The sequence below is a fragment of the Apiospora aurea genome, assembly GCF_038362705.1.
Source record: "Apiospora aurea strain CBS 24483 chromosome Unknown utg000007l_segment0_segment0, whole genome shotgun sequence".
Classification (NCBI taxonomy): domain Eukaryota; kingdom Fungi; phylum Ascomycota; class Sordariomycetes; order Amphisphaeriales; family Apiosporaceae; genus Apiospora; species Apiospora aurea.
In genome coordinates, this window is record NW_027117394.1 from 3,319,585 (window position 1) to 3,341,254 (window position 21,670).

Consider the following 21,670-nt stretch of genomic DNA (forward strand, 5'->3'; position numbering starts at 1 on the left):
GAGGGTTTGGTCCTGGAGCGTGGAATCGCACTCCCTTTTATAATCGACTTCGTGGCTATACTTCGTTGCTATCACCACAGGCCTTCTTCGCTCTATAGCATGCTGTCCTAGCCATCTCACGTCAGCATGCAGGCCTTCTTGGCTGGTGCTACGGAGTACTGTACTAGCAGGGCTGACCTCTGTGCGCCTACTGGGTCCGTGGTGGGTCTGTCACTCACTGCCTTGTGGGTTCGCGGTATCCATCGACACCCGTTCTCGTCTGTTTGTGAGACCATATGAGCTTCTCGCGCTTGACCGGGGGACTGACTATGTGATGGTACACTTCGAGGACTTTTGGAAATCGGGCAACGCCAAAGCCACGAAAGCATGATAGTAAGCATCGGTTTTGAGTCCCTTGCTCCTGCTGGTCTGCGCTGGTATGAGTCGAAAAGCAAAAGAATAAAAAAAAGTCAATCATAGTATAAGCATCGAATAACAGGGGTATAGGTGATCCCACAAGCTCCGCCTGGATGAAGAGTATAGCTTCACATTTCTACCGCCCGGTATCCGACAAAGACCAGTGGCTGTCCAGTAGATATCGCGACTACCGTATACGACGTATGCAATTCAGCCTGAATCCTACAATAACGGCTTGAGTCATTGCCTTGCTCGGCCATCATCCGGCGCCGCCAAACAGTTCAACTAACGACGTCTTGGCAACAATGTCTAACCTGACAGGGGTGTAATGAAAACCACAGTTTCCGGCCACGGGTCTCACCCTCGTACGTGACACAGCCGGCGTTTTCCCATGTGTCTATCCTATCGTTTGCTTCGTGCCCGGGGGCTCTGGTATTCTATTATACCTTAGCCTATTGCAGGCAGCGCTGAGGCAAGCGGGGCGGTAGGCGGTATGGGGTCAATGCATTGCCAGCCTGGCGGCGGAAGGCGGGCTCGGGCGGGGGTGCTGCGGCACAGCGCGGGCAATACGCCGTATTCCTATACCCCCCACCCCCCTCATCCAAGACTCCCCGGCACGGGCTGCCGAAAGCGAAAGGGCATTTGCATGGTCAGAGGTACTGTGCTGCAGTCGTAGATGAGGTACGCTGATGGCTCGTTCCCTCCTCTCGGCCCTCGGGTGCCTATGTGGGGAGATATGGCAGGGGTTCATACTCAGCTACTAGGCACATCATTCCCGAATCGGTTCGGACCTAAGAGCTCACAACGGTTAAGTGTTGTGGCTACCCGTCCTAAATGAACAGTATCTCCTTTCCTTTTCTGTTTGAATATTCAACTTCGATTTAATGCTAGAAGCACATCAACAGAAAAAGACGACTTGCATAAAGCAGGTTATTATAAATTCTTAAACTGTGTTGCTATACAGGTAGAAAATGTATTTTCCCTACTTACGTAATAGGGAAAGAAAAGGATCTACTTTAGGCAAAGCAGATGCGCTATACTAAACTACAATCCCTGCTAGCTCCCAGCTTTTAGTACAAGGAATTTTGTTCAGTGGAACTTGGTTTGTCTCTTCACATGCGAATTGAGCTTGCGTGCTCAGGAATTTCAGTACCAAACCCAAGCCACCTCTTGCTGAACTTGATTACCTTGGTCAAAACTTCAAGGTCAAAGTCTCGGGTCAAGAAACATTTCTGGCCAGGGTCCTGCCGGGGCAGATCAACTGACCCCCCTAGAAATGGTTACATGCTAGGTTTGGGTTGAGAAGCAAATGAAAAGAGAAAAACACACTGCGGCATCCCTCCAGCATTGGTGAGACTTGCCGCCGTGGGAGATTCTAAGCTGCCTCCAATCCCTGGAGTGAGAAATATGGCCCACTATCCTGGCCACGCTTGGCCAAGCGCCGCGAGACTCTCGTCGGCCCGCTGTGGGGATCCTTTGGGTCGAGGAGGAATCGTTGCGGCAAAAACGAGTACTACTACACCGGATGCACGCCACGCTTAGTGTTCCAAATGCCCTCGTCCATGTACAAGACGTGGGCATTGATGAAGCCCATGGCGTCCTTGGGCAGCCGGTACCGGCCCAGAGGTGTGTCCTGGACGGGAGAGCACACCGCCGTGGACGACTTGGCGTACAGGCGCAGCGTCTGGAGATCAACCTCGGACAGTGGCTTGTCCCCGAAGCTCGTATGGACGTCGGGTTTGATGCCGGCGGCCAGGTCGGGCGTACTGGCAATGTTTACCAGTGCCATAGCTGTTGCGGATACCACGTCCGCAATGGATCTGGCACGCGGTTGGCGCACGTGCATTTACTGGTTATCTTTTCTTTAGACCATGACCCTTTCATCACTGATAGCTGCCCGGGAAAGCTGAGTTACAACATGCCTGCATCTGATTGGTTGGTAAAAGCACTCGACATGCTAATTACGAATACATGCGAGCGTCGATCCAGTAGACGGTCAGCAGGGCTGGGCCCGGTACTTGGTAATCGTTCAATCTGTGGGGTTTGCTCGGTTTTGAGTCACTTGCTTCTGCTGGGCTGCGCTGGTATGAGTCGAAAAAGCAAAAGAACAAAAAAGAAAGTCAATCTGCCCTCCATCGAACCTCGAACAGGGATAACGCTGATCCCTTGGGCTGAATGATGTCATCAAGCACGAATCTTGGATCCGCAGCTCGGAGTAGAGCTTTCCAATCATCAACTGTCCTTTCGGTTCGGGCCGCTCCCAATGAAGTCCAGTCGTAGAAGTCCAGCACGTAATTCAAGTCGTAGTCCTCTGACTTACTCAGAGTGTTCACTGCGGCAAACGTGAAATTGTACCGCGACAAGGACGAGTTGGAGCGTGGTATTACAGGTCGCGACTCCAACTTTGACACCGGTTCGACTAATTATGAAAGCGCTAAAGGTCATTCTTTTGCAATCAATCAGTATTTGATGCGGGGGTTTGTTGATATGGCAAGGAAACCAGCACCCGTCGCAAATGAAGAAGAGGGCGAGCAATTGCAAACAGAAGCAAGACGAGGACGCTTCCGCGATAAAATCCCTTATCCGAGCCGCAGCCTCGTCCTTCATGGGAATCTGTTGGCGGTCAACGTAATTACAGGTCCCTTAGGATTTCATTAACCACAATATTGGTATTCCTACTATCCAGCGTGCCAAAATAATTGGGACCTAGTCTCCTCAAACCTACCGAATTTTCGGTTTACACTTAATTCATCGAATCTGCCACGAAGCTGCCTTCCTTCGATGTCTGCCAATGACAATGGAGGAAATCGATATGGTTATCATTGGTGCAGGTTAGTCACTTGCCTACATACGTGTACCGCTATATGGGCTGATGTAGCTGAAATGTCATACTTCTAAAGGTCTATCCGGCCTCGCCGTTGCTAAGGCTTTCCATCAGCTGAACTCGGATAAGAGTCTAGTAATTCTCGAAGCCGCATTCAGCTTGGGCGGCACATGGGCCAAAGACCGCCTGTATCCAGGTCTCAAAAGCAATAATATGATCGGCACCACAAGCCCAGCCCCGGCCGGTGCCGATATAGCAGCGCCTCTCACCCCGTACCATCTCTACCGCTTTATGGTACCTGCCACCGACCGTCTGCTGCAGTCGCGCGACATCGCGTTCGCCGGCATGATGGTGAACATCAGCGTGGCGCCCATTGCGCCCCTCCAGTCGCTCTGGATTCAACGCCTACTTCCACGGCAAGCTCCCCGCCCAGGTCTTACCGCCAAAGTCTGAGGCCAAGAAGGACGGGGGCAGCCGCATCCGCAGCAAAAGCCTAGAGGACGTACGCTACGAAACCGTCTTACATTCGCGCTTCGGAAAGTGGCGCTACCCTGCCGGCAACGGGGCGCGGTTCCCGGACTTCGTGTTTGATGGGGTTCCTTACATGGACCTGCTTCTCCACGATTTGGGGCTGCGGGTGCACAGGAAGTCGGGGTGGTTGGCCGAGATTACGGAGCCGTACGGGCCCGAGGATTATCGGGATACTGTGGGGGAATGGGCAAAGAGGAACGATATGACTTGAGTAATTGTTGGCTATCTACAGTGAGGACATTAGAAGAGAGTATCATCTGCAATCATCCAGAAACTGGATAGCTCCTAAGCGGCATCATGACTACAACCTGGAAGCCGAGGCTATCACCGACGCCATGCTTGGAAGTCAAGCCTGCAACTCCCCTCTCCTGCTGACATCCCCTCCTCTGAGCTCCTGTGGGGCAGCATAGTTCGTCGAATAATTTATGAAGGTGCCGTGGCCATGGTCAACCTCTTCCTGCTGTAGTCGCGCTCTCCATTGCTGTTCGACATACTCCCTTCTCGCCGAAACATCTCTACTACTCTTGCCGCGACGACGGCGCAGAACCCACAAAACGGCGGCAGTACCGGTGAACAGTACGGCTAAGCCTGCGCCGACACCGATTCCAGCAGAGGTGCCGGCGGTCAAGTGGTTGTTGGCCGGTTCGGGCGTGGGACTGGTCGAGACGACTGCTGATGATGGCGTCGTTGATGACAGTGACAAGGTCGACATTGAAGAAGACGGTGTCGAGGCCGAGGTCGAGGTGGAGGTCGACTGCGTGTATCCTTCTGAAGGCACCGTAAAGTAGGGTAGGAGTTGGTCGGGCGCCGGGGCTCGAAAGCTTTCTCCTGGCGGTTTTTGGCAATCTACCGTGCCGCTCGTTGTCGCGACACAACACATCCAAAGCTTCGTATCGGAATGATAAACGACATCCCAAGCTAGATCCTCTGATATGTAACAGAGTCAGACAAGGAAGATATCAGTACACAGTCCTGAATCTCGGTAGTACAACATCTTTCAGGGGGTTCTTCTTACGGCACAGCGGCCGGCAGGCCGGATGCGACAAGCGCCCATCGGTACATCCGGCTAGGTAGTATCCAGATCGACCAGCGAGGCTCTCGGGGAAGTGACAAAGGCCGTTAGAGAGGCAGGTATTTCCTCTCGCGCAACATGGCACGACCTCGGTGGTGTCGTTGGTGGGCCCGCATGGCGAAAGCATCGTTTGTAAAGAGATTTGAGGATGATTAGTATGATCGGTCACCCACTTGTGGCATTCAGCGGCCATTTTGATGAACCGTCTGTGGGTTCTCGCAGGAGCATGGCTAGGGTAAAGATGTAATCATATGCCCCCCTCAATGCTGGGGAGAAGGAGGGTAGAAAGAATAGGAAGAGAATAGGTCGGGGTTAGGGGCCAGTTTGAGCGGAAACGTCACACGACAACAGGCAACGACTCGAAAGTTTTCGGGTTCGGATTATCTGTTGTGTAACGTTTGGCAACGAAAATACTTTGCGGTAAGATGCAAGATCCCTGGTGATGCGACAATGAGGAGGCTTTGCAAAGTAAGCATCTACATGGCGTGTGGTACAAACGCTGCCAGCCGCTAGCAACGTTGTAAACCGGCTTGTCATGGCGCTACTGCTATTTGTTGCCATGCTGCCTCCGAGGCGAAGGAGCTGATGCAATTCAACATCGCCGCAGCCGTTCCTCCACACACAGCGCTCTAGTTTATATAGAAGTGACGTAGCAATCTTTGAGCTGCGTACGGTTCTCCTAGCGGACCGACTGCGCCGCGACGGCCCAAACCCGATCGTCGTCCCGCACGAGGGGCAGGGGTGCGAACTCGGCGTCCCGGTACTTCTCCGCGACGCCGCCGAACGTTATCGCACCCACCGTCGGGCCCACTTCGGGGCCGTCGTCTTCGTCGAAGCCTCCGCGGGCGGCGCGCGGCACCTCGATGGCGAATACGTTGTCGTCTAGGGCGCCGTCCCGCACCATATGGGCCCAGGGCGAGGGCAGGCGGGACGCCGTGGGCTCGGCGGGCGTGTCCCACCGCGGGCTGAGGCCGAGGACGCCGTCGTAGCCGATCCAGAGGTCGATCATGGCCTCGGGCTGGGCGTGCTCGACGGCCACGAACGGCTGGCGCTCGACGCGGAGCCCGCCGCCGCCGACGCGGAAGGTGTCCAGCGCCGCCGAGCCCGAGAAGTCGACGAGGTTCTGCCCGATGTAGTACCAGCCCAGGTCGCTGGGGTCGGCGGTCGAGGACTCGTTGGCGCGGTAGCGGAACATCTCGACGCCCGGGGAGCAGTATTGCGTGCTCAGCGAGGCGTTGGGCACGAATAGGGTGTCCCAGATGAGATCCACGTAGAGGCGGAAGGGCTGCGGCGGGTTACCCAGCGCCCCGACGGTGGCCAAACCGAACGGGCCAGGGGTGTACTGTAAAAATTGAGCCGTGACTGGTTAAGACGGCCTGGTTCCGATGTGGGACGAGGAGGATTTCCATACCCACATGTCAGCGTCTTTGGCTGAAGGCGAGTCACTGTTACCAGAAAGGACGATTTGCTCAGCGCGAGTATGCAGTTGGCGACCGCCAGGGTTTCGATCGACATGCCATATGGGGCTGGTATATATTCCGCCTTCAGACAATGCTCCGAAGAATGACACGAGGCAAAGCAGTAATACCAACGTGGTCGATATAGCGCATCTGGTCGGGGTGTTAAACTGGTTTGAAGTGGTTGTGGGCTGGCAAAAGTGAGATTATCTGTGTTGGTTCTGCAGAAACAATACTTTTGTAACCAGATGGATGGGACGATGTGACGTAATCATGCGCCTTGCCGGAGAATGAACTATCCCAGGCCATGCGTATGCACTTGGATGCACCTGCCTATTTGAGCTTGAAAACACGCACGTCCTGATCGCGAACCCCTTCGGTGATTACAGCACTGCGAACCTGCAACAGCCCGACGCGATAGTACGACCGCCCCCTCTTCCTGACGACCAGCAGGAACTCCGCCTCGCCAATCGTGCCCAGCCGTTGCGCTTTAAGGTGCCCGCTCCGGATCCGCTGCACCAGGCGCGCCGGACGTCGGGCAGGGACCGCGTCGACTTGTCCCCGAACGAGAGTCGGAAGCCGCGGAGGCCGGTACCGGGGTCTCGCGCGCGCACCTCGGACGGCGTGTCCACGTGCGGCCAGGCCACGGCGCCTTCCCATCCCCGTCCAGGACCACGAGGGGAACTTCTTGCGGCGACCCGGTGGGACGGGATGCGGGGGCTGCTGCAACTGCTTTGCGCCTCTTGCCCTAGGCGCCGGGTTCGGCGGAGTGGCTGTCGTCGCCACGTGGCGCCAGGAGAGCCCCGCGAGAAAGAAGCCCGCGTAGTCCACAATGTCTCCGGGCGCGTAGTCGTCGCGCGGGTCGAAGAAGGGGGGGTCTCCACAAATGCCGTACGGTCCCCCGCTGCAACGATTCGAATCGCTTTATCATGCCCCCGAAGGCGTTGAGCGAATCGCTGTCGAAGGTCAGAGTCCGGTGCGAAAACCGTTCGGCGCAGGTTGTGTAGGCATTGAAGGTGGTGACTTTGTCGGGCGCGAGTCGGATACCCATTTGCGAACCGGTAGCTGGACGACGCGACGGCGCGGATCCATTGGCGTCCAAAAGGGGTATACTGAAGAGATTCGGAAGTTGCAAGGCAGAACGGTCCGAGTCCCGGTCCGCACCTTCAAGTGACGCCTGGAGCGGCAAGCGCAAGCTCTCGCAACACGCCATAGAGCGGCATTCGAAGTAGACTTGGTGGTTGGTGAAGACTAGCCGACGCCGGGACAGGGCCGCCTCTTGGTATGTCCAGCCTCGCGTCGACCAGCGCGATCCGCGGATCTCAGCTTACGGGGTAGGGGGTATCCACGTAACCGGGAAGTTCTCATGTCGATATGGGTCTTCCTTCGTGACACGATCAATCGACACTCCTGGGAGCTCCTTGTTCGAATCCCGTCCCCGTAGCGGCAATGATGGTGAGGGCGGCATTCTCATATATAGAGTCCATGTTCATGATCTGCTCGTGCTTCCGGAGACTGTCGTCCTGCTCGGCGCAGAACCTATCCACCCATATATATTATTATTAATAGTACGCCGTATGCCGAAGGCCTTCGGTACATCTACCTAGTTCCTCGTGTAATAAACCGTGCCTAAGCTGGACTAAAAATACACGCTGCCAATATCGTAAAATCTACCTCACGTGCTCGACGTTACCATGCTGGTTCTCACCCACCAGCCTAGTGACCCTTGCTTTAGAGCCTGAAGAGATTATCCAGGTTCGGGTGGTCCCCCAATCTCCATTGCCAACTTATACAGCGGCAGTCGACCGGTCCGTAGAAGCCACTTTGCGATAACCTTCGCCGTATCTTTTTCTGCAGTAAGCGCCGCTAGATCGCGACGAGTTCGCAGCGGACTAGGTGCTAACTATCTTACTAGCTGCTCTTGTCTTCCCTCGAAGTCTTTGCAGTATAGGATCAGGTGTTCGGCTGTCTCCCGTCCTTCACCGCAGTGACATAGCGGCGTCGGGACGTCTGGAATCCGACAGGTAAACAGGAACGACTTGAGCCCTATTCTTCCAGTGCGTGTTTATATTAGGACCGATGCTTCGTGCTTGAGCATATCGTCGTAACGACGGCACGCTCCCTAGTTTAGCGGCGACTCTATAGCTAGTTCGCGGCGGCCTCGCGTCGGAGTAACGGTATAGAACTATTTTTGTTCCCATTTCTCTTTGAGCGTTTATTCGACCGTTTAACCATTTAGCTATTATTTGGCTAACGTTAATTGAGCGTCGCTTAGCTATAAAGTCGTGGGGGCTTCGCTAGTAGCCCTTTAAGGTCTCCTTTATTTCCTTCTCCTTACGCTACGTTCTTTATTAATAATCTCTACCGCTTTTATATAGGCGCCGCGTAAAAGTTATAGCTTCCCGGTAGCCTCCGTGCGTATCTCAAAGCTAGCTGCCTTCGCACTTAAATAGAGGTCGAGGGGGGGAACTGCCGCTTTAGTCTCTAAGTAGTATTAAGGGGTCGCCTTATATACCCCTATTACGGTCCGGAGATAGGAGTTCTAGACTATTATAAGGCTAAAGGCTGGCCCTTTTTCGGTATCGCCCACTCTATGCTAAACCGACGCTCCGTACGCGAGTACGCTGCGTATTACCTTCGTATAAAGCTCCTTTACCCTTTATACCGAACATCCCCAAGCTAACGCTGCGAGCCTGGTAAGAGCTAATATCTAAGTTACCATTTTCGCTTTAATTTCTAAGATATAGTCCTTCTATTATAGCTTCCGATAGAGCCAGACGCCGAGGAATCTCGCAGAGATTACCGGCGCTATGGCAGCGTCTCCGAGGCGTACCTGTAACGTATAAGCTTCTCGCGCTCTAATAAAATAAATGAGCTCGCTCTTTTTAGGTTCGAACTCCATCCCTCTCGTGCGTGCCCAGCGGCTACATGTCTCCCAGGCTCTTTCTAAGCTTCGGCAATTCGTAACGTGGTCTAGCCCTATAGCAATAAGATTCGTATCATCTGCGAATCCGACGATAATAAGCTACTCGTGCGCTTCTAGCTCCTCGTATAGTGTAGCGATATAGAGAATAAAGAGGATCGGTGATAGCGGGGAGCCTTGCGGAACACCAGCGCGGAGCTGGATCCTCCTTGACGACTTGCCGTCGAAATGAAGGTGGACCGATCTGTCCGTAATAAAGCTCTCGACCCATCGGCAGACCCAATCCGGCAGTCCCTTCTCGCGGAGTGTAGCAATTAGTCCACCCATATATACCGGAATCCCAAGCTCTTAGTTGCCTGTATCGCGTCTTTGATCAATTGAGGCATTGAAATCCGATCCTTGTCGGGTTTCCCGGATGTAGAGCTAGGTTCCCCCCAAACATAGCTCAAGGAAACATAATCAGGCACTCTTTCCAGGCCAGATACTGATACCACCCGGCCGTCGGTGCAGTCTATCAATTTGGTGACCCAAACGTTTCGGCCATGTGGGGAGCAGCCCGCATGGACCGTTTGGCATTCCCGCAGCCACTCTGTCACAATATCAGCCTGGAACCTGGTAGACACCTTTCTTGCCCCAACCGGTGGTGGCGGCCTCCTAGTCTTGGCCTGCCACAAAAATAGGCCATCTTCCAAACTTAAAGAGTCCTGGGAATCCCCTGGTCGGACACAGGCCAGAACGTAAGTGGCGCATACAGGATGATACAGGGCTTCTCCGGACAAGCCTCCCACTGCTCGATAGCTCTGTCGCATGACGACAGGCAGCAATGGGAAGGCTCTCAGTTGTGTGGATGCCGCTACTCCTCTAACGAGCTCACAGGGCCTACATTCAAACTCAAAGGAAATGTGCCATTGCTCGCAGATGAGAAAGCCGTGTGACTGTATGTGGTGGAGGCTTGCGTCGTTCTGCGTCGACAGATCGTAGGTCTTCTGAGGGTCAATCTGTTGGCACTTTTGGCATAGCCCATCGGCGTTTATCACAGGACGAGACCTTGCTGAGACAGACCGGCGCAAGGAGCCGCGGATTGACGAAAAGGATTGGAGAGTAGTAATCCTTGACGTTCTTTCGTCTGGGACGGCTTCCTCATTCAGGGGAGGTTGGCTTTAGGCCGCCAACGAATAGGCTGAGTCGCTTCATTTCTGCGAACTATGTAATGGGCCACCTGAAGCCGGAGACAGTCTTAGATAGACGACCCAAGATTTAATAGCGGGCATCTTGTCAACCCCTGACGAGAGGACTGGCGTAAGCACTAGAGAATTTCGTGTAGCCTCCACTTATGTATGTTTGTTGGTTGACTACATCACGCGCCTACGGACGTAAGCCTCGGGCAGCTATCGAGGCGCATTGCTGACAACCGCCTTGGTAAACGTTGTACAAGTTGAGGCGGTACCTAGGGGTGGATCCCTCGGTGCCCGGATTCGACAGCCGGCCCCCACGGGGCATAGGCTGATCCCGGGCTATCTGTTACCACGGGGAGAGCAAAGAAACACGCCATTTGGTGGCAAGGTATAGGATATTGTATCAAATAACAGTTGCACTCGTAATCGGGTTCGTTCCAAACAGAAGTCGACCACTAAGGAGGGAAAATAATCCAAAACGACCAGGCAAACTCCGTCAGATAAACCACCAAACCTCCCAGAACGTTCCTTCTCCCCCGTTTTTCATTCATTGTCCCGAGATGCCATAATAAAGGCTAGACCCAACTCATTACACTCTGGTATGTGAGGACTGCCACCAATCCCATCATCGATCTTGTACCAGCCATTGCCAGGTGAGACCTACACGCTGCCGACTGAGCAGATGTCGCCGCTGCAGTGTCGGTGGCTCCAGCATCCGCAGGGCCAGTCTTCACGTTAGATGTTGGTTGGTTGTTAGGATTTGACGATCCTTTGATCCGGCTGTCTTGATCGCTGTGCACTCCAGAGGGTGTATTTGAACCCATTTTGGCGGTCGTAGTGGCAATATCCCCTTGCGGTGACGTCGTAGATGGCGGCGAGATAGTGAACGTCTCGCCCAGTGTGGTCAATATCAATGATGTTGAAAAGCCCGTAGGGACGGTGATTGTTCTGGAACCATCGAGGATAATCAGAGAGTCCCCGTTCGGGCCCTTACTGCCCACAGCGACGTGACCGTTTGATAGCGTGGTGGTCCCATATCTACCAGGTTCTGAAAGCGATAGTGGCGAGTAAGTGAATGTCTCTCCCATTGTTGTCAGTGTCACGGGCGTGGTGACAGCCGCTGGTAAAGTCACAGTGTTGGAGCCGCCCTCGAGGACGAAAAGTGACTCCCCGTTCGGACCCTTGTTGGCCATGGCAGCATGACCGTTGGGCAAGGTAGTAGTCACAGGTCCAGCAGGAGGAGTATCTCTTCCCTCTGTTGTTGCCCACGGCGGCGCCGAGAATGTACGCGTCTCGCCCAGCGTGGTCACGATCACTGGTGTAGAGAGAGCCGCTGGTACGGTAATAGTTTTGGCGGACCCACTTAGAACGAACAGTGACTCCCCGTTCCGGCCTGTACCACCACCCACTGTAGCGTGGCCGCTAGATAGGATGGTTGTAGGTACAGGATGGTCCGGAATTACGTTGTCCGAGCTTGCGGGGGTAAGGTTCTGAACAGGCGTCTGGCCCCCTTCAGCTGGAATAGATGGCACTGCGTTGATACTAGTTGGTTCGAGAAAAGCTATATCTAGTGCATTATTGATTAGCTGCTGTCATTGAAATATGCTTCGTGGGTGTTTCGTGTAGCTCCGTTACCACAGAAGCTCAACGGGAAATGGGGACATAAAATGCAAATCGCTCACCATCGCCTCGAGACGTTGGTGTTGGTTTGCCCTCTGAGAAGATGCCCGTGGGTTGGATGGTAAAGGTACTAGCACCAGGAAGCGCCGGGGTTGCAGTATCTACGACGGTGCCTGTCTTGATAGAAGTCGAGACCATTTTGGTCCAAGATGTGATCGTCCAACCCTTCCAATAGGCAGTAGATGCATTCGGTGCCGCGCAATCCCGCATTGGCTGCTGACCTTGAAACAAAGAAATCGCTTCCCTTGATTCTATCGTCATTGGCAGTAGCGCATACCCGGTACCTCTGAGATCCAAAGGATCATATCTCTCAGAGATTACCATTTGTGGATTTGAGGAGAGTGGAACAACGGATGATGAGGCGCGCGATACGGTCACACATTTTGGGCCGGCTGGAGGCTGTGTTAAACTCAGTGTTCCAGCCCATGTGTAGTTGTCGGGCCAGACGATGAACTGGTGAGGATATGTTCTGATGTCGACCGACTTAAGTACACGATCATTGTCAAAGTTCGGGGCAATAGGGGAAGTGGGAATGCATACATGCGATATGAATGTGTTTGGGAAGACCGAGTATAATACACCTCTTGGACTTTTGTACCGCCATCGTTGGTTGTTGTAATGGCAGGGTTGGCTTCGTTGGTTATCAACTTGGTGCGATTGGATGCAGCATCAATTACATGAACGACCGTTGCAGTCTAGACTTCAGTGTATAGAGTTAAGTAATGGTGTCGATCACCTGAAGTTGCAACACTGTTTCCAATACTTTCCATCACCCATGATGGATTCCCAAGCACGAAGAAGACTCAAATTCTCCAACACATGGGCGCAAGGATGCGCCGTCATTTGCTCCACCGCCCTTTTCGCTTGCCTGGTGCTCTTGATACAATCCATGTTCGATACCCAGGCTCGATCGGACCAAAACAAGCCCCTCGATTCCATACACAAGTTTGACGCCAGCCGTACGGTTTCCTTGGCGCGCACAGCCCAGGCGATTTTGTCGTTGCTGACTACATCTGCCTTGCAAACCACTTCTCAATATCTGCAATGGGCCATGATCATTCGACCTCAGGGCCTGTCGTATCCCAGCATGCTCGGCCTTTCGACCACCACGGGAGCTCTTGGGATGATGAGTTTATTACGCTCGCTCAATACTAACGGCTCAAGCAAAGCATGGACTATCATGCGGTACTGTTGTATTTACACTAGAATACTTGGAGGTAACTAACATCAAATCAGGGGTTTCTTCTTGGCAATCTTATGGGCTTCCACTTTGGTTCTTTTCTGTTTGTCCATTTCCCCTATCTACATGGCTTTTCCCCTGGTCTAACATGATTTCTAGATGGCATCTCCATTAATACGACCTACGATACAGCTCTAAATTATAACATTACGGCTGGGGTTGGACCATTCAATGGCTCACTGGTCCACCCGTTTCTCACCTTTTTGGAATCTCTCGCTCCAGGCTATCCCTACACAACGATGCCTTATAGGTACTACGTGATGGCTGGGAGCTTAGTCACGTATCTCACATTCGGCGTGGTGGCGGAGCCTGTCTACTGCAGGGGCGACGGCTGCTTCTCCTACCTTCTGAGCGGCGGCCTTGAGATGGCCATACCAAGTGTTCCACCGGGCTACCCAGAGTATCCACTTGTCAGGATCGCAAATGTTCCTGCGGTCCAGATGGAGTTTTCACATCTAAGAGGGGACGGAAGGTTTGATAGAAAGGACTGCAGCATCTATGGGGCTCCAGCAACGCCTATTGGTATCGAGTTATGTCTAACGCAGGGGCCCGAAGCGGGAGGGCTAAGGGCAGGTAAGTCTCGTCCGTTGGGGCTCTAGCGCAGTGGCGATTCTGACAGGTTATATTAGCCATATTCTCATGCACGCAAGGCACCGACGCGGGCGAGTGCTTAGGGGATAGGTCGTTGCCCAACATCACGTACGGGATCAAACTCTTCAGCCGTCAACTATCCATCATCGCGTCACAATCCAATCACTCCATCATGGGCATGGAAGACCTGACGGAAGCGAAGCTGCTTCCACCTATTGATCTCCAGGCCTACAGGATGTCGTTGGACTGGCTCCTCAACTTTACCGCCGCCAACATCCCGGCTGCGTCCTCGATTGCGGCCAACTTTGCCGTGGCAGACTTCCAAGCGTCAGACCTTTCTCAAGATGGTGTCATGTCGCGGAACTTCCAGAGCATCCTCGCCTTCCCACTGTGGCTCTTCAACGACAACAACTGGGGGAACTTAGCCCTGGACGCTAACACCATCACTCCGACGCTGCCGCCACAATTCTACACCACGGCGACCATCGTGGCCTCTTACGGCAAGATAGGTTTCAACCGAACCATGTTCTACCTATTCATTTCCTTTCAAGGACTGGCGCTTCTTTTGATCTGGGCTGTGTTGTTATGGATCTGGTTTCGCTCAACCCCCTCCCGTACATCTCTTCCTTCCCCCTATTCGACGCCACCTTCAAATTGGAGAAGCAAGAGCTTGCGCAAGACCAGACAGTAGTATTCAAGGCAGAAGACACTCATGTATTAGAGTTAGTAGGTCAAGATCGGGTCTTTGTTAGGGGTGTTTAGTTTGAGCAAGTCGTGGCCAATGGGTACGGCATCATTTGATCGAAAGGCGGTGGTTATCTGAATGTGATCATAGAGGATATAATGGCTACACGTCTTAAAGGACGATGTGTCCCGGAGTCGAGTACCACGTGGGAAACTCTTGACACAGGGGTCTATTGAGGTGTGTCGAGCTGCACTCCCGTTTCCTACTTTCGGGGTTGTCGGAGTATGAGTCTCATTAACTCCGGGGAGAAAGAGCTCCAAAGCCAAGCGGTTTGCTGACTTAAGAAGACTTATGTCATGCCATTATCGCCCAAACTCGAGCTCTCTTGATTCTGCTTACAGATCACACTTCGCCCGATACTTGTTCTGACATAGCCCTTATATCCGAACCAACGCGAGTCCATCGTAATCGGTACTAACTCGCGTACTCGCGCTCGGTGTTACCTGTGCCCGCTCCTGCGCCTCATATGCCACTATCGGACTTCAGGACTTGTGAACTTGACTAAATGATCCCAGACGTCCATACATTATTTGATTTGGTATTATGCGATACAAGAGCACTACTTCGATATATAAGGAAAGGGGTTTCATAAAATCTCTACATAGTCGGGTGAGGATTGAATAACCAGCTCGATTGTTTGCAGACTGAATATCCCTGACCACTGTCGGAGGCCCTTCTCAAAGCTTTCGCTTAAACACCAAATACCATAATGACCATCGACCTTAAAACTGTGCTCAGCTCCAACAGCCGTCTCGCCAGTGTCGAAACGCCCCTCGTAGCGCTATTTGTGGGTGCGACCTCGGGCATTGGCCTGGGAGCCCTCAAGGAGTTCGCGCAGCACGCCATCGACCCCCGCATCTACTTCGTCGCCCGGAATGCCAAGACGGCCCGCGCCATCGTCGACGAGCTGCACCTTCTCAACCCTCGCGGCCAGTACGAGATCATCGAGAAGAACGTCTCGCTCATCAAAGATGCCGAAGCCGTCGCCGAGTTCGTCAAGGCCAAGGAGTCCACCCTGGACCTGCTTTTCCTGTCCGTAGGCTTTGTGTCGCTGGATGGACGACAAGGTACGTTTCTTCCTCAGAGGGAGCCGTCTATTGCTTTAGTACCGACGCACACTCTTACCACCTGGCTGACCGTTTTCCCCAGATACTACCGAAGGGCTGGATGCAAGCATGACCACGCGGTACTACTCCCGCCTCCGCATCACCCAGCTCCTGCTCCCCCTCCTCAACCGGTCGACGAGCCCGCACGTCGTCTCGATCTTGGCGGGCGGCATGGAGGGCTCCCTGCAAGAGGACGACCTGGACCTGCGCCAGGCCCGGAACTGGTCCGTCGCCCGCGCCAGCGTCCACAGCGCGACCATGGGGACCCTCGCGCTGGAGAGGCTCGCGGCCGAGAACCCGCGCGTCAGCTTCGTGCACGCGTACCCGGGGATGGTGTCGACGCCCCTCTTCGACCGCCTGGCGAGCGGCGTCGCGGGGTTTCTTCTCCGGTGGCTCGTCGTGCCCGTGATCCGGCTGTTTTCCCGCTCCGTCGCCGAGGCCGGGCAGCGCAGCCTCTTCCTCGCGACCAGTGCCCGCTACAGCGTGGACGGCGGCATCGTGGCCCTGGGCGCAGGGGCTGGTGGCAACAGTAGCGGCAGCGGCGGCGCACTGCAGAGGGGCGCCCGTAGCAACGGCGGCAGGGGCATCTTCCTTGTTGGCGCGGGAGGGGAGATCGCCGACAACGAAAAAGTGCTTACGCCGCTTCGAAAGAAGGACATGGAGAAGGTCTGGGAACACACTGAGGCGGTCTTCAACAGTGGCCGGTGATGGGTGTCAAGGCTCCAAACAACACACTAGTGAACTGAAACAGGGAGGATGGGTGGAAGTGGGATACAAGAATGCTTTGAATGAATGCGACAAATCAGTATTTACTTCCCTATTGTTAAAGGCGTTTGTTCTTCCACATTCAGAGCCGATTCCACGGTAGTACCACTCCCGCTTCGGGATTTGTAGACCCAGGTCAGCACGCCGGCTCAGAATGATAGGTACCATGTATGCCTACGTGGCTGTCTTTCATGTAGGCTCTCAGTGATGCATACCAACGGCCTTTGATCTGGTGCACTTCCCCGCCGAGGCCCAAAAGCTTCTGGGCCATGTTCTCGTGGCCGACACGCGACGCTCCTTCCAGCGCCGCGCCATAGTAAACCGAGGACGTTGTTGACTGATCGGAGACCCGGTAGTGCCTACTGGAAGGCCTTTGGGACCAAGCTCGACGATTGGCCTTTCGGGGTTTAGAGCAAGCGAACCAGGCAGGGGCTCTGAATTGACGGGTGCAGCTGCTCTCAAGGGTGTCCCAAAGGCGCCCTCGGCTTCGGTGCCCATGCCCTGTTCCAGGAAGAACTCTACCATATCGGGATGGCTTTACTGAGACTATCATACTAACTGTATTCGAACTGACGGGGCGCCCTATTGGCCAGATCTGGGGACAAGCGTAAGCTGACCAAACTATCTGCGCCGCCGGATCGCCTCCGAATTTGACAAGCATGGGAACGAGTACTGGGTCCGCTCGATCGCCGTAGGCCACGAAAACGACCCCGAAGTCTGCTGGCTCCTGGTCGAAGTCCCCGAGTTCGAAACCTTCTGCCCCATCCAGAAGGGCATCCTCCCTCCCGACACCTGCCCCCAGTCCCTGGCGTACTTCTCCGCCTACCAGGCCCTGCTCGACGACTACTACGTCGCGAAAGCCGCGCTGATCCTCGAGATGCCCGCCGCCGAGCTGCGCCGCGTCTCGGTGCTCTACGGGCCCAAGCCCTTCAGCCTGGTCGAGCGCACGGGCGACTCGGCCCGCGTCGCGGCCAACGGCGTCGTGGCGGGCGGCTCCCTGGCCAACGGCCACTTCCTGCACAGCGCGGGCGCCATGTGCGGCATGCTCGGGCACGCGCACCGCTTCCTCGAGTACTGGCGGGGCCGGGACGCGGGCCACGGCGCCGCGGCCGCCATCTGGCGGCTCGCGGACCGGATCCGGCGCGACAGCGACGCGCTTCTGGCCGTCAGCGCCCGCGAGTTCAGCCGGGCCGTGCCGTCCAACTTTGGCGCGGAGCGCGGGAGGCGGCGAGCGGCGGCGAGCGGCATCGCGCGCGAGACGACGCAGCAGAATGTGGGGACGGTCGCGGGGGAGGTGAAGAAGGAGAGGACCCGGTGGACGCAGGAGCCGCTGAACCCGACGGATTGGCTGAGGCCGTTTATGCGGAATGGGCGGGTGTGGACTGGGGAGCTGCCGCGGATCGGTAAGGTGCATCCGGTGTTGCGGTACGTAGCGAAGCTGTAGGGAGAAATCCTTCGTTTCAGAATGTTTCCAGGTTTGCCGCGGGTGTATGCGAGGATGGTTTTCCTTTCCTGATCAACCGGGTGTGTGTTGAATGACGGAGTCCGGTAGCCTCCTCGATGGATTACTGGGCAATACGCTCAACGGCATAGGCCAAAAAGTCCGGTGAGAATAAGGCATAAGGACAGGGAACGCGCTATCGCTAGTCCATAGCAGTTATAGGACGGACTGCTGGAATTAAAACTTCGTGAATGATCCTTCATGAGGCTCAGAATTGATTGTTTCCAGCAGGGGACTCAAGGCCTTCTTGGTAGTGAACGCCGACAGCGAACCGTTAACAACGAAACCTGGGGGAAGCAGCGACGATGACAAGATCCGAATGGCCATCAAGTCCGACGTCATTTGGGTGAGCCTGCGCCTGCCGGGGCGGGTGTACGAGACCGGCAGAATCTCGTTGTGAGAATCGTACGTCGACCTGCTACATTAATCTCAGGTACGTTGGAGTACCGCTCTTGTTATACAAGAAGATGAAGAAGACCAGCTTAGAAACCAGATCCTCGGCCTCTGTCACGGCCAGCAGAGTCTGAGCGAGCGACTTGGCCAGCTCATCCGGCGTGGGGGCAGCCGCCAATCGCTTGGCGGATTCATCTTCGAACGTCGCATCCTGCTTGACAGCGTCGGCCAAGAGTCCTGCATTGGCCATCACCGCCATGGCCCCGGCGGGCTTCTCCGCTGGATCGACGATGTTGTATCAGAACTGAACTCTGAATGATAGAAGACAGCTTGACGTCGATGACGGCAGGATCCAGTCGACCACACGCGCCGAGCTGGATCTTGACGAACTCCCCCCTTTTCTCCTATTCCATGTGTCCGTTTCTGTTCGGTTTTTTTTTTTGTTTTTTTTCTCCTTTTTTTCCCCGAGTGTGCTTCAGGAATTCCTCTTTCCCCTTTTCGTCTTTTGTATCTTTCTGTTGTTCTTTGCTTTTTCTTCTCTTCCCAATATTACCGTACTTAATCCTTCATTTTGCCTCGTTTCCTTCTGACGAACCCCTATAGCGAATCAACTGTTTCGGTTTGGTCTTGGATGCTTTCCCCTGACCTTTCAACGACGACACCGCTTCTGAGCCCCAGTAGAAGCAGTCCGTTGCCGTCCCAATGGCCTCCCTCCTCCTACCTTGGCCAAAGGTGAACCCAAGGTTCTTTCCGCCACCACTTGCGCTCCACCTGCCCAGCAATCTCCTACAACACTCGCGTCGCCCAAAAACACCCACTTTCCCTGTCGCACCAAACTTTGACGTCAAGATAGAAACAAAATGATCGTCGTTGTTTATTTTTCTATGGGTTTGGCCGCCTTCACCCGGTTTGAGGAGGGACTCAAGCAGAAGATCATCTTCGCACCCTTGTTTTCGAGTGCCTGGCCGTATACCAAATCAACATAGCCTTGGAGGAATGATTTGTGGGGGTGAGTCGAAAACAGGCGCTGCTGATGCCAGATCGTTGTCATCTTCGCTCGTTTCCGGAAGTGCGCCTCCCAACCCCGCGGCCGCCCCTTTCAAACCGATCGCATCGGGCGTCGGGGCACCTCTCTCGAGCCAGGCTCTTAGCGACGGCGATTTCGTTGCCGCCAAGTGGTAGGTTGTGGCTTTTTGTGGCGATTCCGGCCCCTGAGGCTCTTCGGGTTATCGCGCAAGACAGGGGCTGTGGCCGGTGACCACATCAATCAAAACAAACGTACTAGCAGACGCAGGCGTTGAAACGTCTCACTCTTGTCTTTTTTTATTCTGTCCTGGGACGAGCAGCTGCAGTTGAGAGCAGCTACGACTCGACCTCCTTCGAATATCCCAACGTGAACAAGCCCCGAAGGCGAATCATCAGCTCGTGGCAGTAAAGAGAAAAGAAGAAGAGAAAAAGAAAATGACAAAGGAAAGAAGCCAGTCAATGGCAGTTGTAGACCTCACTGAGTTGCCAGGTAGATTGGCGGTTCGCAAAGTCCTCATGGGGATTGTCGGCGAGGCCTTGGCGCCGTCTCACCGGCACTCAACACCCATGTAAAGTTGTTTCTTCTCATGTGTCGCGTGCGGTGGCCCAGGCTCGCATCTGGCCTGGCACATGGTGCAGATGGCTCTCGAGCTCAGAGTGCCATCTGCTTCAGCCGGCGAATCGAGGCAGATCAAGCTCTTGCGCAACAACAAGGACCTGGCATCCGCTTCCCCCGAGAGTATCCCGCACAAGCTCCGTCGTGGTCTACCAGGCCTATATGAGGGACCTCTGGGCGATAGGTTGCGGCTGATTGCCACATTACTCTCATCAGCACTTAGTTTCATCCATAACGCCTAGACATTATGATCGGCAATCGCGCCTTCAATGGATCAAGTGGTATTTGCAGATCCGGATGAAGATTAACTCGCGCCGCCCTCTCCTGGTTCGCGTTCGACTTCCAGGTGGGAAGTTCCATTCCAATCGCCATGTCGTCTTGGGCAGGGGTGCGGCAGCGGCTGTGGAAGCAGGAGAGCCGTGTTGCCCAAGAAGCGATCCGTCATCGGTGGCATGCTGACAGAACGGGCACGGTGATAATAAGGGGATCCGCGAGAGCATGCTCAGCGAGGGCATGTGCCACCATTTTGGCTGGTGCTGGTGCTGGGGCTTGGTGCGGTGAAGGGCTAGGTTGGGTCAGGGGTCTCAGAGTGAACGGATATTGATTGGAATCCGACGAACCCCCGGGTTTGCCACTGAGTCATTCCAGCACTTGATGCTCCGGACGACGTCCCAGGGTGGGTATATGGGCCTGGACAGCCTTTCCAACGGCATGGTCGACAAGTCGGTGGACCTCGAACTGTCCAACGTGAAGCCACACCGCATCTGTGCCGCTTTAACAACCCCGTGTAGCAGCGTTGGCAAGAGCCGAACGCGGTGCCGGTCAACGTCATCGACAATGGGCACACGATCGCAGTCCCCTTTTGGAAGGTGGGCTGTGTACGGGATCGCCATGGTTGCTCGAGATCTTCGACGTGGACTACCACCGTACGTCAGAGGGCGTGCTCATCTTGGACTATTAGAGCGCGCTGGAGCACCACGACAGAATCCAGCTCGTAGGGTTGTTTAGCAAGGTGGTGGTGTACGAGTAAAGCCATGGAAGAATTGGCCTCTTGAGCTGTGAAAAAGGTTGCAAGATGCTGTTATACATGGAACGTTGAGTAGTGGGACGTATGGCAGGTCTGGCTCTCCCGGATTTGGGCAATGGCTTTCTTCTTTCCATTCTTGGGAGATGGCATCTCTTATGCCTATTGTATGTCTCTTCAAAGCTCCTCTCTACTAGGCTTTCCGTGTCGTTTCGTGCTGGTCAAGGTCATCGAGTTCAAGCACAAGTGAAACGGCTGTCAGTATGAAGCTCTTGCGAGAAAGTTGGAGGACTTGCATTTGCTCTGACAAGTGTTTCTCGTGTCGATTTAGACTCAAGCCACCCCTCCAAAAAAACGCCGCCTATGTGTTCTACCGCATGGCAATTGTGACAATGCGAAACACGCAAAATCCCATTGCACACTTCAAGCGCCATGTAACTCTCTGCAGTGCCTAATACACCCTCTTAGAGAATCGCAGCTTCCAGTGTGCAACTCCGTTACTCAGGGGCAGGAAAAAGGGGCTGGTCTGCGACGGCACTTATGCTAGCTGCCGTCAAAAGTCAAACTCAACAGCCACCTCCGCCGTTGGACAGAAGCCGAGGCAG

General features: G+C 54.6%; 10 protein-coding genes across 10 annotated transcripts; 5 read left to right on the plus strand and 5 right to left on the minus strand.

Annotated features, from left to right (window-relative positions):
• Positions 1 to 1,912: 1,912 nt before the first annotated feature.
• On the minus strand, positions 1,913 to 2,185 carry PG986_011305 (uncharacterized protein; the record flags this gene model as incomplete). The annotated part of the gene is made up of 1 exon (XM_066847527.1): positions 1,913 to 2,185. One exon carries the CDS (start codon positions 2,183 to 2,185, stop codon positions 1,913 to 1,915), a length of 273 nt encoding a protein of 90 aa, XP_066697018.1.
• Positions 2,186 to 3,193: 1,008 nt separating this feature from the next.
• PG986_011306 (uncharacterized protein) lies at positions 3,194 to 4,539 on the plus strand (the record flags this gene model as incomplete). The annotated part of the gene is made up of 5 exons (XM_066847528.1): positions 3,194 to 3,227; positions 3,297 to 3,571; positions 3,642 to 3,898; positions 4,023 to 4,160; positions 4,218 to 4,539. 5 exons carry the CDS (start codon positions 3,194 to 3,196, stop codon positions 4,537 to 4,539), a joined length of 1,026 nt encoding a protein of 341 aa, XP_066697019.1.
• A 963-nt stretch (positions 4,540 to 5,502) lies between these two features.
• Positions 5,503 to 6,240, minus strand: PG986_011307 (acid protease; the record flags this gene model as incomplete). Its single annotated transcript, XM_066847529.1, has 2 exons — positions 5,503 to 6,165; positions 6,235 to 6,240. 2 exons carry the CDS (start codon positions 6,238 to 6,240, stop codon positions 5,503 to 5,505), a joined length of 669 nt encoding a protein of 222 aa, XP_066697020.1.
• A 373-nt stretch (positions 6,241 to 6,613) lies between these two features.
• Positions 6,614 to 7,748, minus strand: PG986_011308 (Vegetative incompatibility protein HET-E-1; the record flags this gene model as incomplete). Its single annotated transcript, XM_066847530.1, has 2 exons — positions 6,614 to 7,184; positions 7,612 to 7,748. The coding sequence occupies 2 exons, from the start codon at positions 7,746 to 7,748 to the stop codon at positions 6,614 to 6,616; spliced, it is 708 nt and encodes a 235-aa protein (XP_066697021.1).
• A 3,205-nt stretch (positions 7,749 to 10,953) lies between these two features.
• PG986_011309 (uncharacterized protein) lies at positions 10,954 to 12,196 on the minus strand (the record flags this gene model as incomplete). The annotated part of the gene is made up of 2 exons (XM_066847531.1): positions 10,954 to 11,939; positions 12,061 to 12,196. 2 exons carry the CDS (start codon positions 12,194 to 12,196, stop codon positions 10,954 to 10,956), a joined length of 1,122 nt encoding a protein of 373 aa, XP_066697022.1.
• Positions 12,197 to 12,836: 640 nt separating this feature from the next.
• On the plus strand, positions 12,837 to 14,651 carry PG986_011310 (uncharacterized protein; the record flags this gene model as incomplete). Its single annotated transcript, XM_066847532.1, has 4 exons — positions 12,837 to 13,275; positions 13,398 to 13,871; positions 13,928 to 14,414; positions 14,441 to 14,651. The coding sequence occupies 4 exons, from the start codon at positions 12,837 to 12,839 to the stop codon at positions 14,649 to 14,651; spliced, it is 1,611 nt and encodes a 536-aa protein (XP_066697023.1).
• A 692-nt stretch (positions 14,652 to 15,343) lies between these two features.
• PG986_011311 (uncharacterized protein) lies at positions 15,344 to 16,448 on the plus strand (the record flags this gene model as incomplete). Its single annotated transcript, XM_066847533.1, has 2 exons — positions 15,344 to 15,701; positions 15,784 to 16,448. The coding sequence occupies 2 exons, from the start codon at positions 15,344 to 15,346 to the stop codon at positions 16,446 to 16,448; spliced, it is 1,023 nt and encodes a 340-aa protein (XP_066697024.1).
• Positions 16,449 to 17,001: 553 nt separating this feature from the next.
• On the plus strand, positions 17,002 to 17,949 carry PG986_011312 (efflux protein; the record flags this gene model as incomplete). The annotated part of the gene is made up of 2 exons (XM_066847534.1): positions 17,002 to 17,008; positions 17,201 to 17,949. 2 exons carry the CDS (start codon positions 17,002 to 17,004, stop codon positions 17,947 to 17,949), a joined length of 756 nt encoding a protein of 251 aa, XP_066697025.1.
• A 475-nt stretch (positions 17,950 to 18,424) lies between these two features.
• On the minus strand, positions 18,425 to 18,649 carry PG986_011313 (uncharacterized protein; the record flags this gene model as incomplete). The annotated part of the gene is made up of 1 exon (XM_066847535.1): positions 18,425 to 18,649. The coding sequence occupies one exon, from the start codon at positions 18,647 to 18,649 to the stop codon at positions 18,425 to 18,427; it is 225 nt and encodes a 74-aa protein (XP_066697026.1).
• Positions 18,650 to 19,259: 610 nt separating this feature from the next.
• Positions 19,260 to 20,283, plus strand: PG986_011314 (uncharacterized protein; the record flags this gene model as incomplete). The annotated part of the gene is made up of 3 exons (XM_066847536.1): positions 19,260 to 19,366; positions 19,440 to 19,577; positions 20,001 to 20,283. 3 exons carry the CDS (start codon positions 19,260 to 19,262, stop codon positions 20,281 to 20,283), a joined length of 528 nt encoding a protein of 175 aa, XP_066697027.1.
• Between the last annotated feature and the right edge of the window lie 1,387 nt (positions 20,284 to 21,670).